The sequence below is a fragment of the Phoxinus phoxinus genome (assembly GCF_949152265.1).
Source record: "Phoxinus phoxinus genome assembly, chromosome: 19".
Classification (NCBI taxonomy): Eukaryota; Metazoa; Chordata; class Actinopteri; order Cypriniformes; family Leuciscidae; genus Phoxinus; species Phoxinus phoxinus.
In genome coordinates this window covers 24,416,793-24,442,492 of record NC_136894.1, presented here as the reverse complement: position 1 = coordinate 24,442,492, position 25,700 = coordinate 24,416,793, and the positions used below count along the sequence as shown (strand labels likewise).

The following is a 25,700-nucleotide window of genomic DNA, read 5'->3' as shown; positions in this document are numbered from 1 at the left end:
AACTTTCCTTCCAGTTTCCCAAATAAAAACTACAGACGTGGAGCGAGTAACAGCATCAGCACTTTATTAGAATCAGCACATGGTGGGCAAGCAGACATGCTTTAAAATGAACCACGAGTTAGCAGCTTAGCTCCAGATGATCAGGGACAGGGTGTTATTTTATGCAGCTCTGCAGCACATATTTACAAATGAATAGTTTGCATAAAACACAATGTATTCAGGAGTTTTTAGGGTTTTTTTTTTTTTTAAAGAGAATGACATTCACTGCCCTGAATTAGGTTTGCAATTTAGGTTAATGCTTAATGTAGGGGATGTTATTCACACAGATGGTACACATCAAGAAGAGCAAATATTCCTAGATTTAGGTGCTGGACAATATGTCCTTAATACCCCAAAGCAAAAGTCCTCTCAAACGTACAATCATTATAACGAAGGTGGTTAAAGTGCCCATGTATATTTAACACAAACACATGCAGAGGTACATCCCTGAACATTGTCGTCTCCAGTGCTGATTACGTATCCGCTTCCCACACTGAATCCCAAATATTTACAAAGACATTAAATTAGTCACATTATCAGTTATCTTCCAAGTTTGCATATCAGTAGTTGTTCATTCAACCTAAAACATCACGGTGCCAGTTAAGTCAGGAGAAGTTTAACACTCATTTTACCCATTTCGTTCTTTCATCGGTCACATTTTGTGAAGACGTGGACCACACTGTCACAAAAATCTCAGATATAGAAATATTAATAAATAAAAAATAGAACATAGTAAAAATCTCAAACCAAGTTTCAGTCACGTTGTTTTATATTGTGGTCACAGCTAAAATCTTAAATCTCCTTATATATTGAGATTGATTGATATTATGTTTGTTCCTCCAGACTCCACTGATCTTCTGGCTGACATGAACAGTGCATCAAAGAGCAAAAGTGTCGATTTATGATCAGATATTCCCAAGTCGACCGCAGACTCCTACAACTTGCCTCACTTTTTAAATGCGAAAATTAATGATAAAATTGCACCATCCAAGAAATGTTTAACATTATGATATGGAAGGAAATATCCTATCTTTAAGACATTTAATACACACGGTAACTGCTCTATTTAAAGTCATTCATGTTTTTACAGGACATCAGGTATGCATGTTAGGAAATGAAAACAAGTTGCTGTTAGGAATCTATATGGAGGAGGAGGAGGAGGAGGAGGGCTAAAACAATAAAAAATACCCAGGCTAATTCATTTTTTACTTCCTGTAACTTCTCATTACAGTTGCATTTTGTTAATGCCGTAATGATAGGACCACGACAGACGTTTCTGGGTAAACTAGTACACTTTTGTTTTTTTGTGTGCATAAATGCATGACTTGATCCTAAACTCAAATTGATCTTTGTGTTTCGTTCTCCCTCTTTAGTTATTCATGGGTTCATTTGGACAACGCTAGAAACCTATATTATTGCATCACCCATTGTTTTTGCCTTGAAAAGGACCGACACATTCTCCAATCCAAAACCGTACGTAGATCGTCCTAACCGAAGGAGTTTTTTTGAGTAAGCTCGGGCACTGTTGCAAAGGACTCAAGAGAGGTACAAAGAAATGCAGTGACAGACAAAGGGAGGGAGAGGCACTGCGTCAATGACTGCACGCACACGCACGCACACTCATACACACGGTGGATTCAATGAAAGGCATTGGTGGGGAGAAAAGGGGGTGGTGGAGTTCACACAAAGCCAGAGTCTCCTGTCCTTGTGTGTCCCACGAGAGGCTCAGTAGTAGAAGTACACTGGAAAAAAAAGACAAGAAAAGAGAAATAAATCATTGAAATGTGTTAGTCCGGGCTGATTCAGGAAGAAAGTAGGCTTTTCAATTTGATGCATACATCTAGACCTTGGGCCTCGTTTATAAAACGTGCGCACACACAGATTTGATCTTAGAGTGTGCGTATGCTAAAGTCCACGCTAACGTTCAGATTTATATAAACGGCTTGACGTGGAAAAGTGCTTAGCGCCACGTCAGGTTCTAAGCAGGCGTACACACTTTTCCTTGTGGCAGAGAGTCGGTATTTGGAAATCTAAGCAATTCTTGCCGCTTCTGAAGTAAAGCATTTGGACGTTGACTGCTGCTCATTTATATGCAAATGACATTAATTAGGGGGCGTTTACAAGGCGGACATCTGAAACCATGCAGCTGTGCACAATTTCAAGATCATTTGCGATTTATAGATTTCACATCTGGAAGAGTTTTTTTCGTGCGTGCGTTGGCTTCCCTGAATCACACAGACGCATTTGAGAGATGATCTTAGATCATATGTAGGATGGTTTCGAGGCTACATTTGATAAATAAGTGATCTTAATAAGATCAGTATTTCAGTATTTGCTTGAAGCAGCTGCAAAACAATATTTGTCCTTCTTAATATTATTACATGCATGACTTTATACACCCATAAATAATTCTTAATCCCAGAGCAAAATGCAAGATCCTATGCTGGGAATAAAAGAAAATAAAGATTAAAATGAGATTTTTACTGTTTGATTTACATGTAAATCAGCCAACACTGGTGTTTGTGGAATTACATTACAGTTTCTACTCACTGAAAAGGATGCCCACCAAGATGACCCCGATAATTCCCATCATGATCATCATCTGTGAAAGAAAAAGAAAAAAAGAAAGGAAATACATTTAAACTCTAAATATGAAAAGCTAACGAATCAGTTATGTTTGAGTAATAAGATTGCATTTCATGAACAGATGCAATACAATTTTGTATCTCTTGTTGTAGAGGGATAAAGACATTAGAAGTTTAAACTTTATTTTAAGGTGTGTTTGTAGAACATAGATACCTTTAGATACATTTTAAATAAATAAACTAATCGAATCGATTAATCGCATCTAACATAAAGGTTTGAAAACATTTATATATATATGTGTGTGTGTGTGTGTGTGTGTGTGTGTATATATACATATAAACACACACAAACATATTATAAATTTACAAACTTATGTTAGGTGCGATTAATTGCAATTAATCGATTTAACAGCACTAAAATAAATAAATAATAATATTAATATCAAATCAAGGAAATAATATTAAAATTAATTGTAATATAGATTTAGTTTCTTTAAAATATTTCATTTGTTTTTAAGACATTCATTAGAATATTAATTTGAGTACTTTAGATATATATAAAAAAAACATGTCCCTATATCAGTGATGTGAAAGTTTATAAATCTTTTATTTATCCAGCAGTTTACATCTACTCATAAGTAACGTTTCCGTTTATGAATTATAGGCACATTTTTGATTGATTCCTTAATTGGTTTTATTTTATCTTTGAAAAAAAGGGTACGATAGAAATTTTTTTTTAAAGCATCTTTCCATTTTCCCTTGTACTTACATTTTTCTATTTCTCACAGAGAAAAATACTTTTGGGAAGAGTATGACGTCCTAAACTCCACGTAAAACATTTTTTTAAATGATTTTGCATGCAGCTTTTCTGACCTCATTAACTGAGAACATGGAATATTTGTACTTTTCACTTTTCATTTGTCACACCGCAGGACAATTAAAAATGCTATTTATATAAATAAAACATAAAGACGCATATGAATGTGGATCTCCTTTAAGAATCAACATTTCTCTTTCACGAGGATGTGCTCAACTAAAAATACAGAGGAACGTTACAAAAAGAAAGGCTTCAGTAAGAGTAAAGAAATGCACAAAGGAGAGAGAATAATAAAGCAATCTGGTTTGGAAAGGCGGGACAGGATGAGTGAGATTAAAAGTGGGACGTTTCCATAAAAAGAGGAGGATCTGCGGATACGGAATGAGACGGGGATATGGGAAAGGGAACGAGAGAGGCGGAGCGAAAGGGAATTATTAGAGCAGGGTTACATCACAAATCACATCTGGGTTTTAATCCAGAAATGCAGTAATCCAGATTGGGACTAGAAGCCCCCTCCCCCACCCCGCTCAGAGATGCGATTGGACGGGCAGCTGTTCGGCCATCTGGGGCGGGAGGTGGGGGGTTGGTCGACGGGAGCAATGCATTTATTCTCTCTGGAGGGGTGGAGAACGAGGGGGAGCTTATAAATCTATGCCGAGGGAATGGATTGACAGCTAGCTGGATGGAGAGGTAAAAAAAGTAATATGTAAAGTGAGGCTGTCAGAGGACCAATGCAGGCTTGTACAAGATGTCACATATCGGAAGTGTGACATCTCTATTTAAAACAAGGCAAAGGAAGTTAGGAAATTAAATTATAATATGAATTCTCTATTATAATAAAAAAAAAAGATTTAAATATTTAGATCCAAGTGATGCTCCAAAAAAAGCTCTTTCTATTAATAGAAGATTAATGGATTTATACGGGTAACTTCCTGATGGCCTCAGGAGTGGCTGGACTCATTGTGCTACTGCAGTATCTTGCGTCACAACTGCAACTCGCCTAATATATCTCGAACGCTGGCCAGCGCTGTGACTTATGGGCCGGGCTGCATTCAGGTTATAACGAAATGAGAACGCTCCTGCTTTAGTGTTGAGTCAGCTGAGCCATCTTTACTGCTGGCAACATAGAAACACCAGAGCAGAGGAGGCACTGTTCATTTTATTAGTTTATATCAATACCAGTTATTGATGCTAAACTATAACTCCATAGGTTAATTCGTAGGTTAGTCTAATGTAATCATTTAGATTTAAAAAAAAATCTTATTTAGTATTACAAGTGAACTAAAAATTTAAAGCCAATAGGCCTCCTTCAATTAATTTCTGTGCAAATACTATTTTAGTATTATTGATGATGTACTATTGTCGTTTTTATTAATATTTAGATTTTTTTCATTTTTATTTTCTTGCTTTCATTTTAATTTTAGTTCACGTTTTAGTAATTCTATTGTGTGTTTTTGTCATTTTTATCATTTAAAAAAATGTCTAAGTAGTTTTTGCTTTAGTTGTAGTTATTTTAGTACATCAAGTTAAACTAAATGGAAATGAGAACTGTTGACTTTTATTTCAAGCAACACATTTTTTATGGTTTTAGTTTAAGTTAACTACAATAACCCTGATCTTTCATAAACCTCTTATGCTTGCCGCATTGAAGTGAATGTGACAGCTTACATAACAGTTTACAAATACATTTTGCTTATGTTTCACGAATGAGGTCAAATCTGTGTTTAGTGATTTAATTCTAACAGTGAAAGTATATATGTATCTTAAAATGATTGAAATAAAATGGGACCCGAGGTCAAGGACTCCAGATGTAAATAAACAGACCCAAGCTGCTAAATTTCCCAGAGCGCACCTTCATATTCTTCCACCAGTACTTGTTTTTCAGTTTAGCGGCGCTGCTCTCAAACTGTGATGCTCCGGCCTGCAGCGCATCCGCCCGGTCGTCCAGTTCTGAGAGCTTCTGATCTCTTTCCAGAACCTTGTCCACGTTCACACGCATGATGTCAACCACCTGAACACATTTACAGAAGACAGGCACAGACATCAGCAGTATGACATCATTGCACGGCATCAGAGATTCAATGTGAAACTGAAAGTCACTTTGAATGGAAATTTCTTTTGACACTAAACATTGAAAGCAATATAGGATGAATATTGCATGAGAGCCTGGCTAGTACCTCAAATTTGACTTCATGAAATTTGTATGGTTCCAAGAAAGTCCTACTAATAGTCCATCTAGCTTTGATGGCTTTGACAGTTTTAATAATACATAATGTCACGTCCATGTCCACAACCTGTTTCCTTGAACCATAGGCCTTCACTCAAGGTCCAACATTTATGCCCACTATAAAGAATATCTCTAATTGTCTCAGTTTTATTTCTTATACAAATTTCTACTTTTTTTATTTCTACTTGTTACTCTTTTTTTATTTATTTATTCATCCTACTTATCCACCTACTTATTCACTTCATCCACCTACTGTACTTATTCACCTCATCCTACTAGTATCTTATTTGAGGTCACATTGATAGGGTTTACCTCATCCACTTGGGCCTGTGTCTGTTGGAGACGACGGTTGCTGGAGAGATTGGGAGGTCCGGCAGGTGCGCCCCCCTCACCCTCTGGGCCTCCAGGGTTTGCAGCAGCATCTGGGGCAGACCTGATGGAAGAGGAGACAGGGGTTGAGAAGGCATTTTTGGGGCCTTTCTCTGCACCACTGGCTCTGCAAAGGGCTCATACAGAGACTTGTAAAATGTTCAGTCATTTTAAACAAATATTAACCTAGGCTACATCCTGTCAGTCTTAGAGTATACATGTCATTTATTTGAAGAATTTAGTTTGAATTGGGCCTCAATTCAATAGCCCATGATGCGATAAAGCTCATTGATAAAAGCCTACAATATAGGCCTACAAGTTTTATTTAGGTTTAAGTTTTATTGAATTATACACTTGTAGGACTATCACATTTAGTATTAAAATAGCTTTATAAGTGCAAGTGAGCGAATTAAAAGGTGTGAGGGGTTCTGTGTATGAGGCTCCCAAACGAAAAAAAAAGAAAAGTTTTATTTAAAAAAAAACGTCGAACGTTTCATTAGCTATTCGAAGCTAGTCAGAATGCTAAATAAACTCACGTACAGCATTAGCATTAGCATTGGATGTATGTCGACAAATAGGCTACACATAGGCCTACCACAACTATTAATTTAAGTGTTTTGTTTAAAACGCATTGAATTTGAAGATTATGTAGGCCTATGCGAATGAGATAGGCCTAACTGTCTTATACGGGCGCTAAAAGTCGATTTGGGTTGCACGAGACGAACATCTAGCATCATCGAATAGCCAAAATCGCACAGTTTAATGCAGATAAGTTTTATAGGCCTCATGTAGCCTACGACCCTGATTTAATCGCATTCTCGATGCAGTTTCCTCTAAATTCCGATAGATGGAGCAGAGCACTAAAGTCTAGGCAAATTGTGATGTATCAGCTCTAAAATCGGAGAGATTTTGCGGTGTTTTAACGAACTGTCTTGAAAATAACATTTGACGCTGAATTACTTTAGCTAAATTTAGCCTAATAAAGAGAACACAATAAAAAAAAACACGTTTTAATATAGGCTGTAGCAGACATCTCAGACATAAAACGTGATTTAAAAACAAAAAATCAATAAATATTAGTTTTTTTTTAGTTTATTTGTTTAAATACAGTGGAAATACAGTGCACTCACATTTTGATGGCAGGTGCTTAATAAAACAGATCGTCGTCACCGAGATGCGGAGAGAGAGAGAGACAGAGAGAGAGGATTAGTAGTCAAAAGCCAAACTTCCTATATTGACGATAAAAACATACATAAGGAAGGAAAAACCCTATGTATCACTCGTAATAAACTCTATAACAGTGCTGTATATAATATTCCCATGAGGATGGAATCATGAAGCGATGTCTAGACCGCGTCATCACAAAAAGTGCTGCATTACCGAAAGAGCCTCAGGCGACCAAAGCCTCGAAACACAAATCCAATCTTCTGTATGAAGAGCTTCCTTCAGTTTTTCACACTGGATGCGACTATATATCCTCCAGAGAGCACGTAGGCTATAGAAAAATCATACGCAGTCAAGTGATGACTTGATTAATATGACAGGATTTAACTTTTGTTAGGCTGTTAGAAATAACAGTAAACCAAGAGACATAAGCATGATAAACGCTTCTCTAGAACAGATTAAAACGACCAGGACGAAAAAAAGAAAGAATAGTCCTCTCGTGTCCGCATGAAAGTGTAGTCTGAGTGAAAGAGAAGGGGAGGGGATGAGAGAGAGAGAGAGAAGAGAAAGATCACGATCACTTTCTGTGCTCGCTCTCTCTCTCTCTCTCTCTCTCTCTCTCTCTCTCTCTCTCTCTCTCTCTCTCTCTCTCTCTCTCTCTCTCTCTCTCTCTCTCTCTCTCTCTCTCTCACACACACACACACACACACGGTAACGTTAACGGGACAGCACTGCGGTGGTTGAGCACAGTGTAGCTACACTTCCAACCCCCCTCAGTCACACACACACACACACACTAGGCCTGGGATTTTAACTGTAAGAAAGGGAGGAGAGGCACAGGAAAATGGGTGTATGTTTTTAGAACAGACCACCATCATCTTAGAAGTGATGCACTGGAGCTTTCTGATTTCATCAAACATGATCTGATCACAGTTCACTGACAACTTGTGCAATGCTTGATTCATTTATGGATGTGATTAATGCAAGCTTCCAAATCCTTCTGAGCCGTGGCCCGTGACGTGAGGTGAGATACCTAAAAAATCTCCATTTGAAATGTAATATATCTAAATAATCATTATGCTAAAAGCTCTTCAGGTAGATGTTAGTTGGCAGCATAAGCAGCAAACGGAAGCAGTGCAGGCAATAACAAAGCTCAGCAAAGTGCTAGAGACAGTCCGGTCGCTGTGGAAACAGCATCACTGTAATGACTGCTGAGCTCAGTACCAATCAGAAATATTCAACTATGGCCAAAGAGCTGACCACTAATGGCAAAACTGTGACTCAGACAATCAACAAATATAATGAGTTGGAAATAGATTCTCTGTAGAATAGAATAGAATAGAATAGAATAGAATAGAAATGCTGTTTTTCCCAGCAGTTGATGAATTACATAAATATGAGACTAATGTACTGAAGACAGCATTTATTTTTTTTTTTTTTGGAAGTTGATGTCCATAAACATCAGGATTTCCACAAAAATAGTAAGCAGCGCAACTGATTTCAACATTGATAATGCTTATCATGAAATGCTTCTTGAGCAGCAAATCAGAATATTACAATGATTTCTGAAGCATCATGTAAAACTGAAGACAGGATCAATTATGCTGAAAATTCTGCTTTACCATCACAGGAATAAATTATTTTTTTTAAAAGTGTAATTTCACAATAATACTGTTTTTACTGTATTTTTGATAAAATAAAGGCAGCCTTGGAGCAAATAAGATCATTCTTAAATGGTGACCAGAAACCAATATATCATTCAAAATGTTGGTTTCTTAATGTGTGTGTGTGTGTGTTAAATTAATGAGAATAATAATGCATGTAAAATAATTATACAATTATACATTATACAGCAGTAACATATCAGCACAGACACTGCTGTCTTGGCTTAAAAATTTACTGAAAAATATTCAGTTATAGATTACTTATATAAGATAACTTATATAAGATAAGAGTAAGAAAAAAAATACTTCATGCAAACAAGAATGAATGAGCAACATTTGCATTAAAATAATTTATTTTCAGCGTGTCCACTTCAGTATCTGTACACAATTTTTCATTTTCTTGTTTGAGACCATCTTTACAAGTTTCATTGTTCTAGATATCAGATATCCAGACCGCACACAATTTCATTTTTTTTAAAATAAATAGTAGTCTATTGCACAAAAAAAACATTCTCAAACCACCTGGATAGTTTAGAAGCCCTTTTCTAACGTTGCCTCACACAACCAACACATTTTGATTGGTTCCTGTTCTTTGGGTAATAAAATCCCCCTTCCACATACCATTCATTGCACACTGATAATCATTATAACCACTTAATTTAACATCATATTACAAACTGAGAGTTTGGACCACGTGAGGCCATGTTCTTAGATTGTAATAAAAGGCATAATATCACTTTGTTCGGTATATGGACTCGCTTACATTCATGTTAACAAACGGTCCACTGCTGCATGAGATGGCATTACTGTAGGCTATGGCTGAGTTAGCACAGAAGAAGCTCTATTGATTCAATGGTTCACATCTACAAGAACATATCTATTACATGTTGCTGCTATTGAGATTTACGAGTTTTAAGCAGACAGACATTATTATCATTATTATGAAGGTTGTGAAGCAGATATGTGTCAGTAAACGCCTCCTCGAGTCAAGTGTAAATACAAAAGACTTTCAAAACCTGCCGGTCTACATTCAAAATTCTCTCAGGCACCTTTATACACACCCGTGTTAGTTAAGCCTTTAGTTGGTTTCACCGGTAATCCTCAGTAAAGCACTGATCATTTGATAAATATAGAAAGAAAGACACAAGGTAAAGCAAACACGAGGAGAGCAATACCTTTTTTTAAACATACTGGCAGCATACTGACTCATAAGTAGCCTATTTATAAAGTGATTAGTTGGTTGGAGATTACATGATGTTTTTAAGGTGAATCCAGTTTAAATGAAACTTAAGTGAAACGAACTGAACTCAGTTCATAAGTCTTGAGTTGCTTGGCTGAAATTGTGACTGATATCAAGCACCCTCTTTTTTTAAATAAATCATTAAACAAGCAAATAAATAAGTCAGTAGATATAGCTTAGCAGAAGTTCAGCGTGGAGAGAGGAATAATGCAAAATGCATCGCCCTCAGCAGCACTTAACATGTCCAGTCATCACTTAAGAATAAGTGCATAATGACTCATTGCATAATGACTTTTTTGACCTAACTAACCAATTTGTTTCAACCGATTATTTACTCTGAATTCACTTGCCATTTTTTTTTTTTTTTTAGCCAGATGCACTTTATGAATGACCTTTGTAATCTGTTTTTGTAACCCTGGCCCTCATTGAGTGAATCTAATGAAATTCACTCGATTTGACTAATGCTAATGCGACCGAATGGCTGAAGACATTCACTGAGGCTAAGCGATCAAGGGCACGTAATGATTCAATGCTAAAGATTTAGATGGTTTCAACCTAGAAACACAATCAAATAACAAGGACAGTGATTATTCATCTGGCCTTCACCCACAGCACAAAAAAACCCACTGATAAAATCTGTAAATGAAAACAGACACACACACAATTCATTGTTCAGTGCGAAATTCTGCTGCAAAAAGTTGACTATTTAAATATCACTTATATCGCTGGCATTACTGGTAGCTGATGCAGAAACTGCTAAGTGCTTGTTCAGAGATTAATAACTTGCTCGTATTATTTGAGTATTCAAGGTTTAAAACCCTACCGTTGCGGTTGATTGAAAAAAATATGTTTTTGAATTTTTGTTGTCGTTGTTGTCAAGTGCCTTGTGATTAATGCTGGGGCGAGTCATTCCTATGCAATCTTTTAGTCATAGTTAATTTAGTAAAATTCATATACAGGTTTGAGTGAATCACTTTTACAATGATCGTTTTTTAAGAAACATTTCGGGTTTTCCTCTATTCAAAATGTTTCAAACAAAACGTTTTTTTAAATGTACTTAACAAAAGCCAGTTCCTTAATTAATGACATCATTCTCCATGACGTGACCATTTTTAACAAGAAAACAAAAGTAAAAATATAACCAATAGATTTTTTTTGTGTGGTATTAAATTGATTTGTCTTAATTTAACACATTCAATCATGTTGGAATTTGCGTAATAAATCAGTATATAGTAAAAAAACAAAAAAACAATTGAACCATAATTATGCTGTGTAAATAATAGTGCATATAGTATAACCAGGGCATATTTCTTAAAGAACGTATTGAAAAACTTTCATAAACGACAAATTACAAAAGGTACTACACAGCAGGAATAATCTGCACAAAAAAAAAAACTGTAAATAAAATGATGTCATCAAGAAAGAGTGATATGTTTTTGGCCAGAATTTTATACGGTGCTACATACTGAAATTGCACATCGGATGCTTTTTTTAGGGACATTAACTGTGTATTCCAATAGAGGGCACTAGTGAAACCACACAAGGTTACTTGCCTTTCAGAAGGTAACTATAACCCGTATACTGTGAGTCTTGCTGCAGCATCACGGTCTCTATTATGAAACGTTATGTTTATAATTGCAGCTATTACTGTGGTGCTGGAGGGGCATAAAGCCTATCAAGCCTTCTTCCACGTGTGCTCCGGGACAGAAGAGTTTGACTGCATGTCACAACACGGTTCAGCGCCGTCAGGATTTGCCGCAGTTGCTTTTTTCCTCTCCTTCTCTGCATTCTCTCCCTCCTCCACAGCAGCCGGGACAAGAGGGGATGTGCTGTGAAGGAAACGAGGGACAACAGTGGGTGTCTGGCTTCACCCTCCATAGTAAGCAACATAAGGGTCAAAAACAACATTGAGAACGCACTTTCATGTCATCTTTCACATTATCTTTTAAAGCCAAAGCTGCCATTGTTACGGTCAATGGTTAACACTATCACTTACAGTTCAAATCTTTACACATCGGTTTAGGAACACAACCCAAGTGGTGAAAATCATGTTTTTAATGATGTTTATATGTCTCAATGTTGTTTAATAGGCTTTAATACAAACCATGTGCAGATGAGTATTTTCTCCTTAAAACTGCAGTGTATCAGAGACAAACTTAAAAACACAGTTTGAAACCTTCCTCTTCTTCTTCTTCTGAATCAGTTTTTCGTTCAAACATACTGAATGAAACCAATATTACCACTCGCCATTGTGGTATGGACTCATTTGCATATTTATGGTTCTGTGTATAATAAATGAAGCAAGGGTGTAGATTTACATTCAAGTTATTTTAAATAAAGGCCTTCTGAAGCGAAGCGATGTGTTTTTGTAAGAAAAATAACCATATTTATGACTTTATAAACTATATGGCTTCCGGTAACGGCCGTACATGAGTCGAGTTGGGCCGAAGAGTGACTTCTGACCCGACGCATGACGTATTGACGAACGCGGGAGCGCAGAGGATAGAGCAAAGCAAAACACAGTCATGAATTAGAAGTTTAAAACTACAATTTTAAAGAGAAATGTCAGAGGAGCTTGAGTTTGTTGCCCAGCCCTATTTATTTGACCAAATCACAACTAAACTTACGCTACTCCTACATCTTACATCATGCATCGGGTCAAAGGTCAGTCTTCTGCTGGAACTAGACTCTCATACGGGCGTTACTCACTTCCATTATAAAAATTGGAAGAGCCAGGATATTTTTTAACATAACTCAGAATGTGTTTGGCTGAAAGAAGAAAGTCATGTACACCTATGGCTTGAGGGCGGGTAATGGGTTATGGGCTAATTTTCATTTTTGGGTGAACTACCCCTTTAAGGCATGAAGGAATCATTTTCACAGGGAAATAGGAGTTTTATGAGATAAAATAATTAAATGCAGGGGGACTTTAAAAATGCTTTGTTTTGAATACTTTTTAAATCTAAAAATGCTAGAAAATAAAAGCCATATGTCTAACCAAGTTGTGTTCCAAATTTGATGTGGTTTAAGAGGTTTTAAAGTAGAAAATCAGCAAATGATTTTCACAGGATGAATTGTGAGCGTTTTAAGCTTTCGAATTATATCAAATTTATGATAATTACTCAAATAGAATATGTGATATGGTAAAAGGGCAATAAAAGGGACACTGACACTTAACAGGCCATATAAAATGTGCTTAAATCCACTTTTTAACTTCTTTATTAGAAAAACAAATCTAATTTACAGTGCAACATAATCAATAATCATAAACTGTCCATTAATGAAACCCTACAAAACTTTGATATCTAAAAAAAAGGCAGTTTGAAGTAGTTATTTGCTCCTCTGAACCTACAACATGACTATCATGACTAGTCCTTGTTTGTGTGTGTGTGTGTGTGTGTGTTTGTCTGTACTCTTGTATATATGGTTTATGAGGACACAAATGTGTAATGACATGGGTTTTACAACGTAAACATGGTTTATGAGGACATTTCCTGTGACCTCGTAAACCAAATGGCTTAAAAAATTATTCTGCAATGGGTAGTTTAGTTTGTACAATACAAAAACCATTATGCCTATGGAGAGTCCCCGTAAATATTAAAGTATTCAAGAGTCCCACATATTCAAGAATGTGTGTATGTGTGTGTGTGTGTGTGTGTGTACCTGTCTCCTGTCTGAGTGATTAATCGTCTGCAGGTCTCCATTTGAACATCCAGCCCTCTTTTCATGCTGCACATCTCCATATACTCATGCAAATGCCTGTTCATATCAGACTTAGCAGTTGCCAATTCCAACTACAGGTACAGACAAACACAAAGCAAACTTAAAGTAATAGAAAGACATGCAGAGTTAGGTTTTTAGGCACAAGCACAATCTCTTTACCTCAATTTGGTCAATGGTGTCTTGGTAATCCTTCTCACGGGACTTGAAAAGGCACTCTGTGTCCATTATCACCTTCTCTATGGACTCGTCTTGCTGTGTGAGAGAGGGTGAATTAGCAAAGAGTTTTGTTTTTTTGAGATGTCTTGTAGCTTTCTCTACATGATGGAAATCAATTCAGTTAAAATGGTGACTCAGTGTTTTTTTCTCATTCGCTTGCCGTTTATAGCAAAACTGATGAGCCAACAAAAACCACTAAGCTGTATTAGGCCTAGTGTGAGTGTTTTCATATGCTTGTATGACGGGTATTTTTTGTGCGCCTGCTCGAAACATTTGGACGGAAAAACATATCAATAGGTCAAAAATAAAGCTAGATAAATGTAACAAAATATTAGACTGAATAATGTATAAATATTTTTAAAAAGCAACACCAGAAGATAACTGCTTTTTACTGCAATACTTTAGTTATCTATCTATTCTGTAGTTTAAAAATGTATAAACTTCATGAGATTTGATGACTTGGTTTAAATAAATAATATGCAAACTTTAATTTTATGTTTGCATGTCTGGATGTTCAGCTGTTCAAATGCACGTTGATTTTTTCCAGATGTAATTGGATTAGTTTCATACTCTGTAAAAAATTATGATCAATCAGTCATGACAACCTGTTTTTACATTAAATTACTCATCAAAATAAGTTAAGCAATTTTCAAATTTCAACTAATTTTTTAAAAGTCAGTTTAATATAATTGAATATACAGCCAAGGTGACTGTACTTAGAAATTTAAGACAGCATTTTTTTTCCCTAAAGTGGAAATGTCCTATGTGACCATAGACCACAAAACCAGTCACATGGGTAATTTTTTTTACAATTGAGATTTATACATCATCTAAAAGTTGAATAAATAAGCTTTCCATTGATGGGATAGAACAATATTTGGCCGAGATACAACAGCCGGTATTTGAAAATCTGGAATCTGAGGGTGCAGATTCTAAACTAAACATTGAGAAAATCTCCTTTAAAGTTGTTCATTTATGTTCATTTAAAAATCTATAATTTTGACCGATACAATATACCCGTGCGACTTAGTCCATCACTGGAATAACTAATAAAAGATGGATGTACCTCTCCTTGGTTCTCAACACTGAAGGTGTATCCTGGAAAATCTTCCCAGAGTAACAGAGTTTCCTCCGTCTCTTCCCATGCAAGACTGTCGCAGTCATCCTCAAACTCACATTCGCGTCTGGGGCATAAAAACAAACACTCCTCCTCTCAAATGATTTGAACCAGTCTGTATAAAAAATGTCAGATGTTCAATGGTGCCACTTACAATTGACTCAGCATCCTCTGCATCTCCTCATTGATCTGATTGGCTGATGAGCAACACAGATCCACCTCCTTATTCCCGCTTTCCTCACTTTCCGAGATGCTTACTGGTTCGTCACTCTCGTTCCCTCTGATTGTCTGTGGTGCTGGTTTCCGAGGACGGCGGGTCAAGGTTGACGGAGGTGTGGCTACTTGCTAGAAAACAGAATATGAATAAAAATCTTCAGTGTCACGTGATCCTTCAGAAATCACAAACACAAAGGTGTACTTCATGTAACTGTATCTGCTGCTGATGAAAGACAAACCTGGAAGATCTGAATCATGTCTTCACAATTTCTCTGCTGCGCTACATCACACAGACGAGCCGTGATGTCAATCCTGCGACAGATGTCCATGTCCACTTTCATGGCCTTCTCCTGGATCTTACTGTCCAAATCGGAGTGATTCTAAAGGAGAGACGGGAAATGAAAGAGAATAAGCGAGGACATTTTTGAATTTGTCTAATTAAAAGGGAATGGACAAGTAAAGCGGATCAATCACTCAACTAAGACATTTGTGGGACACCGTTTGACCGGACTCAGCATTATTTGTGCTTCTATTGAAATAAACAATATTGACTAAATGACTTACTGAGGTCATTTTTGAGGTCAGGTCACGTGAATGTTGTGCGTAACTCACATTGCTCATGAGGCCTTTGAACAGAACCAGCTCCGCTTTAAGCTGCTTAACCCTCAGAGCAAGTTCATCCTGGCACACCTCGCTCTCCTGCAGGTCCTGTAACACACAACAAGTGTCATCAGACAGTGGAAAATAAGATTGGATTATTCGTTTAATTCATTTAAATATTAAATTGAGTCTTACTTCTTCAAGCTCAGCAACTTTTTCCTCAAGATCCATCCGCATTGTGTATTCCTCTTCCCATCTAGAATAATTAATAAGACGAGAGAATTGGCCAATCACACAATCCCAACCAATTATATCATATCAGGTCACATATCCATAACAAGGTACAATTTACAGACAGAGAGCTGGAGAGTGATATTCAGAGAAAAAAGAGTGTTTTAAGAGGTTTTTGAAGGAGAGAGGGTGAATGCTTGAACCACAACATTAAAAGACCTGACTAAACCAGACTAAACTTAGGGCTGACTAACAATCCCGCACTAGAAGAGTGCAAGGCAAACGGCTGAAGTAAGTAGGACCAAGGTTATGGAGAGCTTTGCTGTGAGGATTAGTACCTTGAAGTTTATACGCAAGGAAACCGGAAGCCAATGAAGGATGATAGAGGATTGGAGTAATGTGCTCATTCTTTCTTGTGTGAGTGATCAAGCGAGCTGCAGAGTTTTGAACATATTGTAATCGTTTGATATTTTTAGCTGAAAGGCCATAAAGAAGTGAGTTACAATAATCTCGGTGAGATGTGACAGAGGCATGTATTACGGTTTCAGCATCCTGCTGTGCTGACTAAGAGAGGATCGAATACGAGAGATATTACGTAGGTGGAAAAAAGCTGTCTTTACCACTTTACATTAAATGAAAAGAGTGGAATCAATGCCAACACCAAGATTTAGAACTGTCGTAGAGGGCATTATCAAGCCACCATCCAGATCTATCACTTGACCGGATAATTTAGAGCCGATCAGTATTACCGGAGTTAAATTCAAGGTAATTTGCCTCAAGCCAAAGCTTGAGTTCCTTGACGCAATTGATGTAGGCGGAGGAAAAACTGAGGTACTACTTTCTTTAAAAAGTGAAGCATGTAATTTCGGTGTCACTAGCATAACCAAACAGGACTGAACTTAATCAGGTTAAATGCCAGATTTAATTTGATGTCCATTTACTGTAATGGGTTGTACTGTTGTATACATTGGCTTTGATCATTCAAGAAAATATAAAACAAAACTGTCTGTAATGCAACCTATAATGGTGGCTTAGTTATACGTTGCATATAAAGATGTAAATAAATATCATATTACATGCATTTAAAAAAAAAAAAAGGTAAAAAAAAAAGGGAATTTGACCGAGTTTGTACAACTCTACAAAAATAAACATGAAATTCTACACTTCCACACAGTATAAAATGCAACCACGCAGCAAAGAGCAAATGAATCTCCAGGCATCTCTCACGTAACATGACTCTACAGTTTGGGTTGATAGTACAGTGTTATATCACTGTAGTATATCATCCCTATTCTGTGCCATTTCTTCATGTGTCACCAGACTGTCCACATAAGAGATGCACACTACTGCCAGAGACAGGAAGTGCAGGACCGTACGCGCACACACACACACACACACACACACACGCACACACTCCTTCTTTCAGTCCATTACTGCAGTATCACTGCAGGTGTTCGAGCAGGTGATTTATGTTAGTGTAACACTGAGATAACACATAACCTTCTTAACACACCAATGAATACACTGACTGCTGACTCAGCACTTCCAGAAACCAGGTGCCACTGAATCACATATACAGCTAAAAAACAATAAGAAAATATCACAGAAAAAACATACAACCAAAGGGTTCTTGCGAAGTAAACCTGACTGTGCTGTTTCGGCTGATACTCAGTGGCTTTGGCAGCTGGTGGAAGTCTAGGGAGGCTGAACGGGAAGGTAAGAGAGAGATTGTTGAATGATTCTCTATTGGCATGCTGGCAGTAGCACTCAGTTCAGTACTGCATTGCAGATGCTGAGGCGCAGAGGGGAGGAGGCTGGAGACGGAATGAGAGAGATGGAGAGATGGAGAGAGAGACTCGTCGGGAGGGAGGGAGGGTTATACAGGGGATTGACTCAAACTGCATGATATTTTACTCATTAGTCATGTATTGTTCTGAAACCCTTCTAAAATTATAATTTAATACTAATTAGCATATTCATATGTTATAATATTAATCCATGAAATTAAAACATATTCAAATTATATTATATAATATTATATAGTTTGCCTAAACAAACTTTAGGTAACAATAAAAGACAAAAAAACAACAACTACATAACACTGAAAGAGAATTGGGTAGTGGTCCAATTTGAACATAACATATTATATTTAAAATCAAATAGGAAATTTGCCTAAAAGATGAAATAGCTTTTAACTATTGAATGCAAAGGATATTCCTACAGCATATATTTACTATGTTTTAAATAATTTGTTATTTAACTAATGGGGGTCTAGGGCAAAAATTACTGAAAATAAAATCAAGAAATGATATTCTAACATATTTTTCATTATATCAAAGTATCTGACACAAGGATGACATTATGTGTAGAAATAATATACCCTTTAAAAATTACATTAAAAGCGCCCTGAAAAAAACAAACAATGTTAATTTTGACTGCGATATGCACTGTGTGTGTTTTTTTTACCGATTATTCCGTAAGAAGAGTAATATACAGTAAGTGAATTATGTTTATGAAATTAAATGAATTAGAGATAGATTAAATAGAGTCAGTGCCAACCAGCCCTATAGTTTAATCTTGCTAAAGAAAAGTGCAAAGACATTCATACAAATTCCACAAAATGTTCATGTATTTGCATTGAGCACATCTACTATACCAGATTTTTTATGAGGGCCACAGGGTTGAACAGGCTCTTATATGAATATGCAGTGATAGATTATTATTAACCTGTAATCTCACCTCACGGTGGTGAAACCTGAGGATGTCTGCTTTAGTGGATGTTTTGTTAATGAAGATTCTGCTAGAAACATGTTAACAATTGAATTCGCTATTACCAGAATGCACTGTATAATGTGTGGTGCATATTAATATTTTCTGTTATGGTAGTGACATATGATGGTAATGAGGGTTTTTCAGTTTTTAGGGGGGGGGGGGGGGGGGGGAATCTACACAAGCCATAATACAATGTTAGCAGTCAATTGAATGGTTTGATTGTAAATTAAATTTCTCTACACATGTGTTTTAATGACATTCAACAGCTCCATCCATATACCGGAGAAAAGTTTGGAAACATTACTATTTGTAATGTTTTTGAAAGAAGTCTCTTGCTCATCAAGCCTGCATTTATTTGATAAAAAATACAGAAAAAACATTAATATTGTGAAGTATTATTACAATTTAAAATAAATTGTTTTTATTTTAATATACTTTAAAATATCATTTATTTCTGTGATGGTAAAGCTGAATTTTCTGCATTATTACTCCAGTCTTCAGTGTCACATAATCCTTCGGAAATCATTCTAATATGCTGCTTAATATATATATTTTCAAACCTGTGATACTTTTTTCAGAAGTTAAAAAGAACAGCCTTTATTTAAAATAGTAATCTTTTCTAACAATATAAATCTTTACTATAACCTTTTATTACTTTAACACATCCTTGCTGAATAAAATTATTCATTTCTTAAAAAAAGAAAGAAAACAAATTTGACCCCAAACTTCTGAACTGTAGTGTATATTGTTACAAAAGACTTTTTGACTATTTTCAATAAATGCAGTTCTTTAAAAAAATATATATTCATCAAATAATCATGAAAAAAGTATCACAGGTTATAAAAAAAAAAACATTAAGCAGCATAGCTGTTTCCACCATTGACAATAAATAAATCATAGAATGATTTCTGAAGGATCATGTGACACTGAAGACTGGAGTAATGATGCTGAAAATTCAGCTTTGCCATCAGATTAATAAATTACACTTTATTTAAAAAAAACACATTATTTTCAATTGTAATATTATTTCACAATATTACAGTTTTTTCTGTATTTTTTATCAAATAAGTGCAGACTTCAAAAACATAAAAAATAGTAACGTTTCCAAACTTTTGACTGGTACTGTATAGCTATATATATCACACCGACTAGATGGAACTGGCATGGAAAGGCTACAGAAGTTGCATTGCGCGCGCAAAGAGCGCGTAAAGTTGTGCGTAAAAGTTGCATTTTGACGCTTTATACAGTCATTTACAAGAAAATCACATTGCACACATCACATACTAACCTCCTTTTGTATTCGTCTCTCTCCCTCTTTACCTTGGCGAGCACATTATACAGGGCCCGAATCTCTGGGGTGATGGTGTCGATCTGGACACCCACCCCGTCTGGAGGCACCCATGACGACACACCTGGTCCCGAGAACCGCGACTCACGCCCGGTGCTGAACCTCGGATTATATGACCAAGCAGAGCCAGGGTGAAATCTGGGAGGAAGATTGCTGGTACAACCAATCCCGGTACTGACATACTTCCCGTTAATATTGCTGGGGATCTTTGGAGCAGGATCAATAGGGCTGATGGGGAAATTTGGGGTGAGATTGAAATTAGAGTCTGTCAGATTGGATGGGTTCAAGTTTTCAACTGTTGTCCTGTTGTAGGACTCGAAAGAGAGGGTGGTGTTATTGAAAGCAGGTGACAACAATGTTCCGGACAGATATGCGGTGTCGTTCGCGTTCTGAATGGGTATCAGGTCTGGCCTAGCAGGGATCAATCCAACGAAGCCGGTTTGAACCCCAACATCTCGCGTTAAATGCTTTCTATTCTCTACACACTCTGCATTGTCATCCAAAGCCTGTTGCAGTTGCTTTTCTAACACATTATTCCGACGTTCCAGTTCATGCACTTTGGCTAAAAAGCAGCGGAAACGCAAATTAAGAGTTTTAAGGACGCTGATGTTGGATCCCAGGTCGTTACGCAGGGCCGTCGCGGCAGGAGGAGGTGGAGACACCCGGTGAAGATAGTTACCCAGGTGTAGATACGATGTTCCGGGGGGTGGTAAAGTGCCCAGGTCAAACGCATCTTGCCCGAAGCCACCGGTGTGTTCGCTCAAGAAAAGGCCCGCTGGGTCGGTCCAGTGGCCCGATGACGCTGAGTCCGCGAAGCCCGTCACCTGGTTCTGTTGGAACGAATACACGTTCTCTCCCAATACAGGATTCATTCTGGTATGAGAAAATCTAAAATGCTCAAAGTCCGGCATGAACACTGATTTAACTGTGTGCCTTCAAAGCTGATCCTCTGAAGTTAATAAACTGAAGGAACACTTGTCCGATTCAGGAGGACCAAATGAATGAATCCGATTAACACCCGATCAAACTGAAGCCTTTAAATTATATGGCAGTCTTTTAATGTGACATAAGGACGCGTTACGCGTATTTGCATGATATTTGTTATGCCAATACCTTAACAGACCTGGTTGTTTTCTTAGAGAGGATTAAACGCGTCTTCATAGCGGAACTGCCAGGCTCCAGAGCAGAGATAAACATGAGAAGCAACTGCGGCTCCTTCTTACCGTGATTAGCTGGTATAAGCGCCACACTCGCTCGCATCGCGACAGTTTGTCCAGTTTTGCAGAGTTCAAATTGTATAGTTTAATCAATGCTCTAAAATAAGATATTTAACGTCAGGGATTGTTACGTTATATTTCATTGTCCAATATTTAAGCTTACCATTTTGAATGTGCGTTTGTTTGTTTCTGGGATTTACGGTAGCGAAAGTGTACCCTCACGTCACTGACTGTGATTGGAAACAGTGTGATACAAATGGTGACGGAGAGCGTGCAGCATCCGAACCAAACAGTAGGCCTAGTATATTATTTTTGAGACTTTTTTATTAGGTTTGTACAACAACAAGATCCAATATCACGACAAACCTATTCATCTAAATAAGAAAAAAGCAATTTCAAGTGTTTACAGTAGCCTTTAAAGTCAAAGCATTGTTCCATCTGCTTTAAAAAAAAAAAAACGTTCTTTGCATATATGAATATGACATTTTGGCAGTAAAAAGGGTTGTCTTCAACTAAACACTTTCGGCAATGTGGACCTTTAGAAAAGTAAAAATTCAGAAATGTAGCTGTCTTCTTCATACACTTTTTATCTGAATTTTTCGACCACAATGTTATCTCCACAACATGTTGAATTATGTGTTCAGCAGTATTATGTTGAAGAAAATAGCGTATCTTAGCTATAATTACATAATAGCCTACATACATTTTTCTCACACGTTGTGTGAGTAGTTTGTGAAAATTATAGTTGATTTGAAATGACAGAGTAAAAAACCTTAATTTTTTTTAACCTTAATTTCATCTCAAGTATATGGTCTTCACTGACACTTTTGCCTCCTTGGTAATAAGCACACTAACTTTTGAAAGAAAACTGTACTTTTAGGGTATAAAATCTGGGTCTGGGATCAGGGTATGAAATCTATGTTTAATATAAATCTATGATTTACAGCATGGTCTTGGGTATAAAGTATTTTTCTACGCAGTAAAAAAGTTATCCAAATATAATTTTAAAACAGAAGACATCCAAAGCACATGTTTCACATTCTTAGTGGACAAGTAAAGCTTTATTCAACACTGTTTATAAGTGTTTTACAGTTGAATAGAACAAGCAGAAAAGCGCAAATAGAGGACTTCATTGTGTGGCATGACACACAATAATTAGTAAACTAAGTTTTATTTTTAACAGTTTCCTATATTTGGTGTGTTTGTCCATGTACGGCCTCTGTGAAAATTAACCATTGACATTTTTTTAGAAAAAAAATAAAAAAAATCACATTAATCATTTGGCCAACTTAGTCAAATGGCATTAAATATGTAAACAGATGTCATACATATATTGGGGGCGCAGTTTACAGGTGGATCAGCCCACTGGGAATTCTCTCAGTGCTCCAGATGGCCAATCTGACAGCGCCTTTACGAAGCGAAAGCTGGTTATCCTTCTTAACCTCATCACACTCATCTTTGTGTAGAGAGAAGTAGGTCAGTAAATGAAAGGGCACAAATGAGCTGCCAAAAGCCAGACTTTTTGCATAGGACAAAATAATAAAAAAAGTAATTTTCTTAAGTGAGTTCTATGATCAAAAATTTAGTTCAGATACAGTGACTCATCAACATCACAGCTAGTCCACATAATGACACGCTAAAGTGATCTGGGAAGATATGATTGGAGATGAAGGGATGATTACAGGCTTTTGCAGGTCCACTGGCAGCTCCATGACAATCATATTATCACATCAATGTCAAATATTAAAAAAATCAAGAGTCAGATTATAGTTAAGCAAACAATTAGAAGTTAAACATGTATAATCACTATAATAGGGAGTGAATAGCACTTGCTAATGGTATTGCAAGACAATTGTTATACCATTTGATACTCTACTCAAATGGTTGAGTAGAGTAATTATTCAAATATACACATGAAAAGAACTTGTGTAGTGAGGAAACCTGTAAATAGCCTAAATAAACCATGCGCAATTGAAAAAATTAAGTTATGTGGAATTCCCAGGTTCACATATCTTAATTTTTTTAATTATGCATGAATATTACTAAATAATTTTAACTCAATGGGTTTCCTCACCTTTTTTTTTAAGTTAAGTTAACGGATCACTTTTTTCAGTGTTCCAGTCACTCCAGCATGACTCAGTGGATGTGATAGGCTTATGTCTATAGTATACTGCATGGTCCAAAATTTTGGAATAATTAAGATTTTATAATGTTTAGTCTTTTATGCTCAATAAAGCTGCATTTATTTGATGAAAATACAGTAAAAACAGTAATATTGTGAAATAGTATTACAATTTTAAAAAACTGTTTTCTATTTTAATATACTTGAAAATGTAATTCATTCCTGTGATGGCAAAGCTGAATTTTCAGCATCATTGTATCATTAGTGTCACATGATCATTCAGAAATCATTAATATGCTGATTTGCTGCTCAGATATGATCAGTTACTTTTTTAGTGCTGTTATTAATGCTGGTTCTTATTATGAGTTATTTTTGATGTGTTAACCTTGATAGTTTTTTTTTCCAGGATTCTTTGATGAATAGAAAGTTAAATGAAAACATTTATTTGAACATTATAAATGTCTTTACTGTCACTTTTGATAAATTTTAATACTTTTATGATTTCTTTCTTTAAACAAGCTTTTTATTGTTTTTTTTATTATATAAATGCTTTGGTGAGCATGAAATACTTTTTTCAAAAACAATGATAAAAAAAAAAAAATCATAATTATTCCATACTTTTGATCGATCTATCTGTCTGTTAGCTGGAGCGCACATAGTCATAAATATTCTTCTGAAGAAAGTTCTTCCATAAATTGTAGCCTATACTGATTCCATTTGCACATAATTTGTTATAGTGTCCACATATAGCCTCAATGAGCTCTGGGATGACTTTGCCCAAAGCCGTGGCAGTCCCCGTGTAGGTTAGAATGATGTTCTGTCTGGCATCTTGCTCATCCCCACAGCTCAATAAATAAGAAATGCACTGTTGTTGGTTTTTTTATGCCCAGCACATTTCCCTACGGAAGATCAACGTGTCTATGCCCTGAACGTTTTTAAAGACTTTCTGAAATCTACACCATTTTAACTGTAGGCTACATGCAGAAATTCATTAATTTAGTTAGTTCTAGTTAAAGTAAAGGCCAAATTTGATGTGTAGAAGTGAATAATAACAATGCGTTTCCCCTTGACTGTCACTAGGCGGCAACAACAGTTAATGACGCTCTCTGTCTGCAGGCAGCCGCGCCCTATTAAAGGTGCATTAGCTCTTCATACAATGTATTTCCAAATTTTGTATTGTATTTGTTTTACTTTCAGCATTAAGTGTTAACAAAACGATTTACAATAAAGGTCTTCAGTCCATGGAGGCACTTTAGCAGCATCAGGACCACAAGCAGCATTAGGGTAGCATCACTGCAGCATTGCACAACGTGGATCTCTTACAAGTGATAGGGTGCTTCTAGTGGTTCGTATGAGAACTGCAATGCAGTATTACACTATCGTGGACTTACCTTTACTGTGCAAATGCCTCATATTTCAGAGGCTATACCACCATATATTATATTATCGTTTAAATGTATTACCGTTTTTACTTAAAAAATAAATAAATTAATACTTTTATTCAGAGAGAATGCATTAACTTGAACAAAAATGACACTGAAAGTTTATAATGTTGCAAAAGATTTATATTTCAAATGAATGCCGTTCTTTTACTAATCTTTCTATTTATTAAAGGATCTATGTATCTCGGTTTCCACAAAAATGTTAAGCAGCACAACTGTTTTCAACATTGATAATAAGAAATGCTACTTGACACCAAATCAGTATCAAAATGATTTCTGAAGGATCACGTGACGCTGAAGACTGAAGTAATGATGCTGAAAATTCCGCTTTGCCATTAAATGAATAAATTACACTTTTAAATATATTTAAAAAGAAAAGTTATTTTAAATTGTAGTACTATTTCACAATATTACTGTATTTTTCATCAAATAAATGCAGTCTTAAAACTTATTAAATTTTTTTACTGACCCCAAACTTTTGAACAATAGTGTATACATAAACATATTGATAAAATAACATTATTATATATTTAAATTATATTAAATACTGAGATTACTTGAAATATTTTATCCTACGTTCATGACACTTTT

The 25,700-nt window shown here is 36.2% G+C and overlaps 2 protein-coding genes across 3 annotated transcripts; both read right to left on the bottom strand.

The window, feature by feature from the left end:
• Positions 1-22: 22 nt before the first annotated feature.
• Positions 23-7,723, bottom strand: vamp1a (vesicle associated membrane protein 1a). 2 transcript variants are annotated; one of them, XM_079591977.1, is made up of 6 exons: positions 7,418-7,557; positions 7,168-7,183; positions 5,981-6,101; positions 5,294-5,452; positions 2,590-2,641; positions 23-1,781 (listed from the first exon to the last, which is right to left on the bottom strand). In XM_079591977.1, coding segments are annotated over exons 2-6 (351 nt in total). In that variant the 5' UTR covers positions 7,170-7,183; positions 7,418-7,557; the 3' UTR covers positions 23-1,764. The 2 variants fall into 2 exon arrangements, with proteins under 2 accessions (XP_079448103.1, XP_079448102.1); XM_079591976.1 differs by having other exon boundaries at positions 7,168-7,723.
• A 3,436-nt stretch (positions 7,724-11,159) lies between these two features.
• On the bottom strand, positions 11,160-21,541 carry iffo1a (intermediate filament family orphan 1a). Its single transcript, XM_079591731.1, has 9 exons — positions 20,269-21,541; positions 16,173-16,233; positions 15,990-16,085; positions 15,617-15,757; positions 15,316-15,506; positions 15,111-15,228; positions 13,988-14,080; positions 13,769-13,899; positions 11,160-11,934 (listed from the first exon to the last, which is right to left on the bottom strand). The coding sequence occupies exons 1-9, from the start codon at positions 21,237-21,239 to the stop codon at positions 11,781-11,783; spliced, it is 1,956 nt and encodes a 651-aa protein (XP_079447857.1). The 5' UTR covers positions 21,240-21,541; the 3' UTR covers positions 11,160-11,780.
• Between the last annotated feature and the right edge of the window lie 4,159 nt (positions 21,542-25,700).

What these genes read in the sequence shown, in the direction of transcription:
- vamp1a (XM_079591976.1), bottom strand. An exon ending in CACAGGCCCAAGTGGATGAG is followed by an intron (nt 5,453 to 5,980) that starts GTAAACCCTATC and finishes AAATGTGTTCAG; the next exon opens with GTGGTTGACATCATGCGTGT. An exon ending in ACTGGTGGAAGAATATGAAG is followed by an intron (nt 2,642 to 5,293) that starts GTGCGCTCTGGG and finishes TTTCTTTCACAG; the next exon opens with ATGATGATCATGATGGGAAT.
- iffo1a (XM_079591731.1), bottom strand. Translation starts at nt 21,239, where the DNA reads ATGCCGGACTTTGAGCATTTTAGATTTTCTCATACCAGAATGAATCCT. An exon ending in AAGTTGCTGAGCTTGAAGAA is followed by an intron (nt 16,086 to 16,172) that starts GTAAGACTCAAT and finishes TGTGTGTTACAG; the next exon opens with GACCTGCAGGAGAGCGAGGT. An exon ending in ACACCATTGACCAAATTGAG is followed by an intron (nt 13,900 to 13,987) that starts GTAAAGAGATTG and finishes CTGTACCTGTAG; the next exon opens with TTGGAATTGGCAACTGCTAA.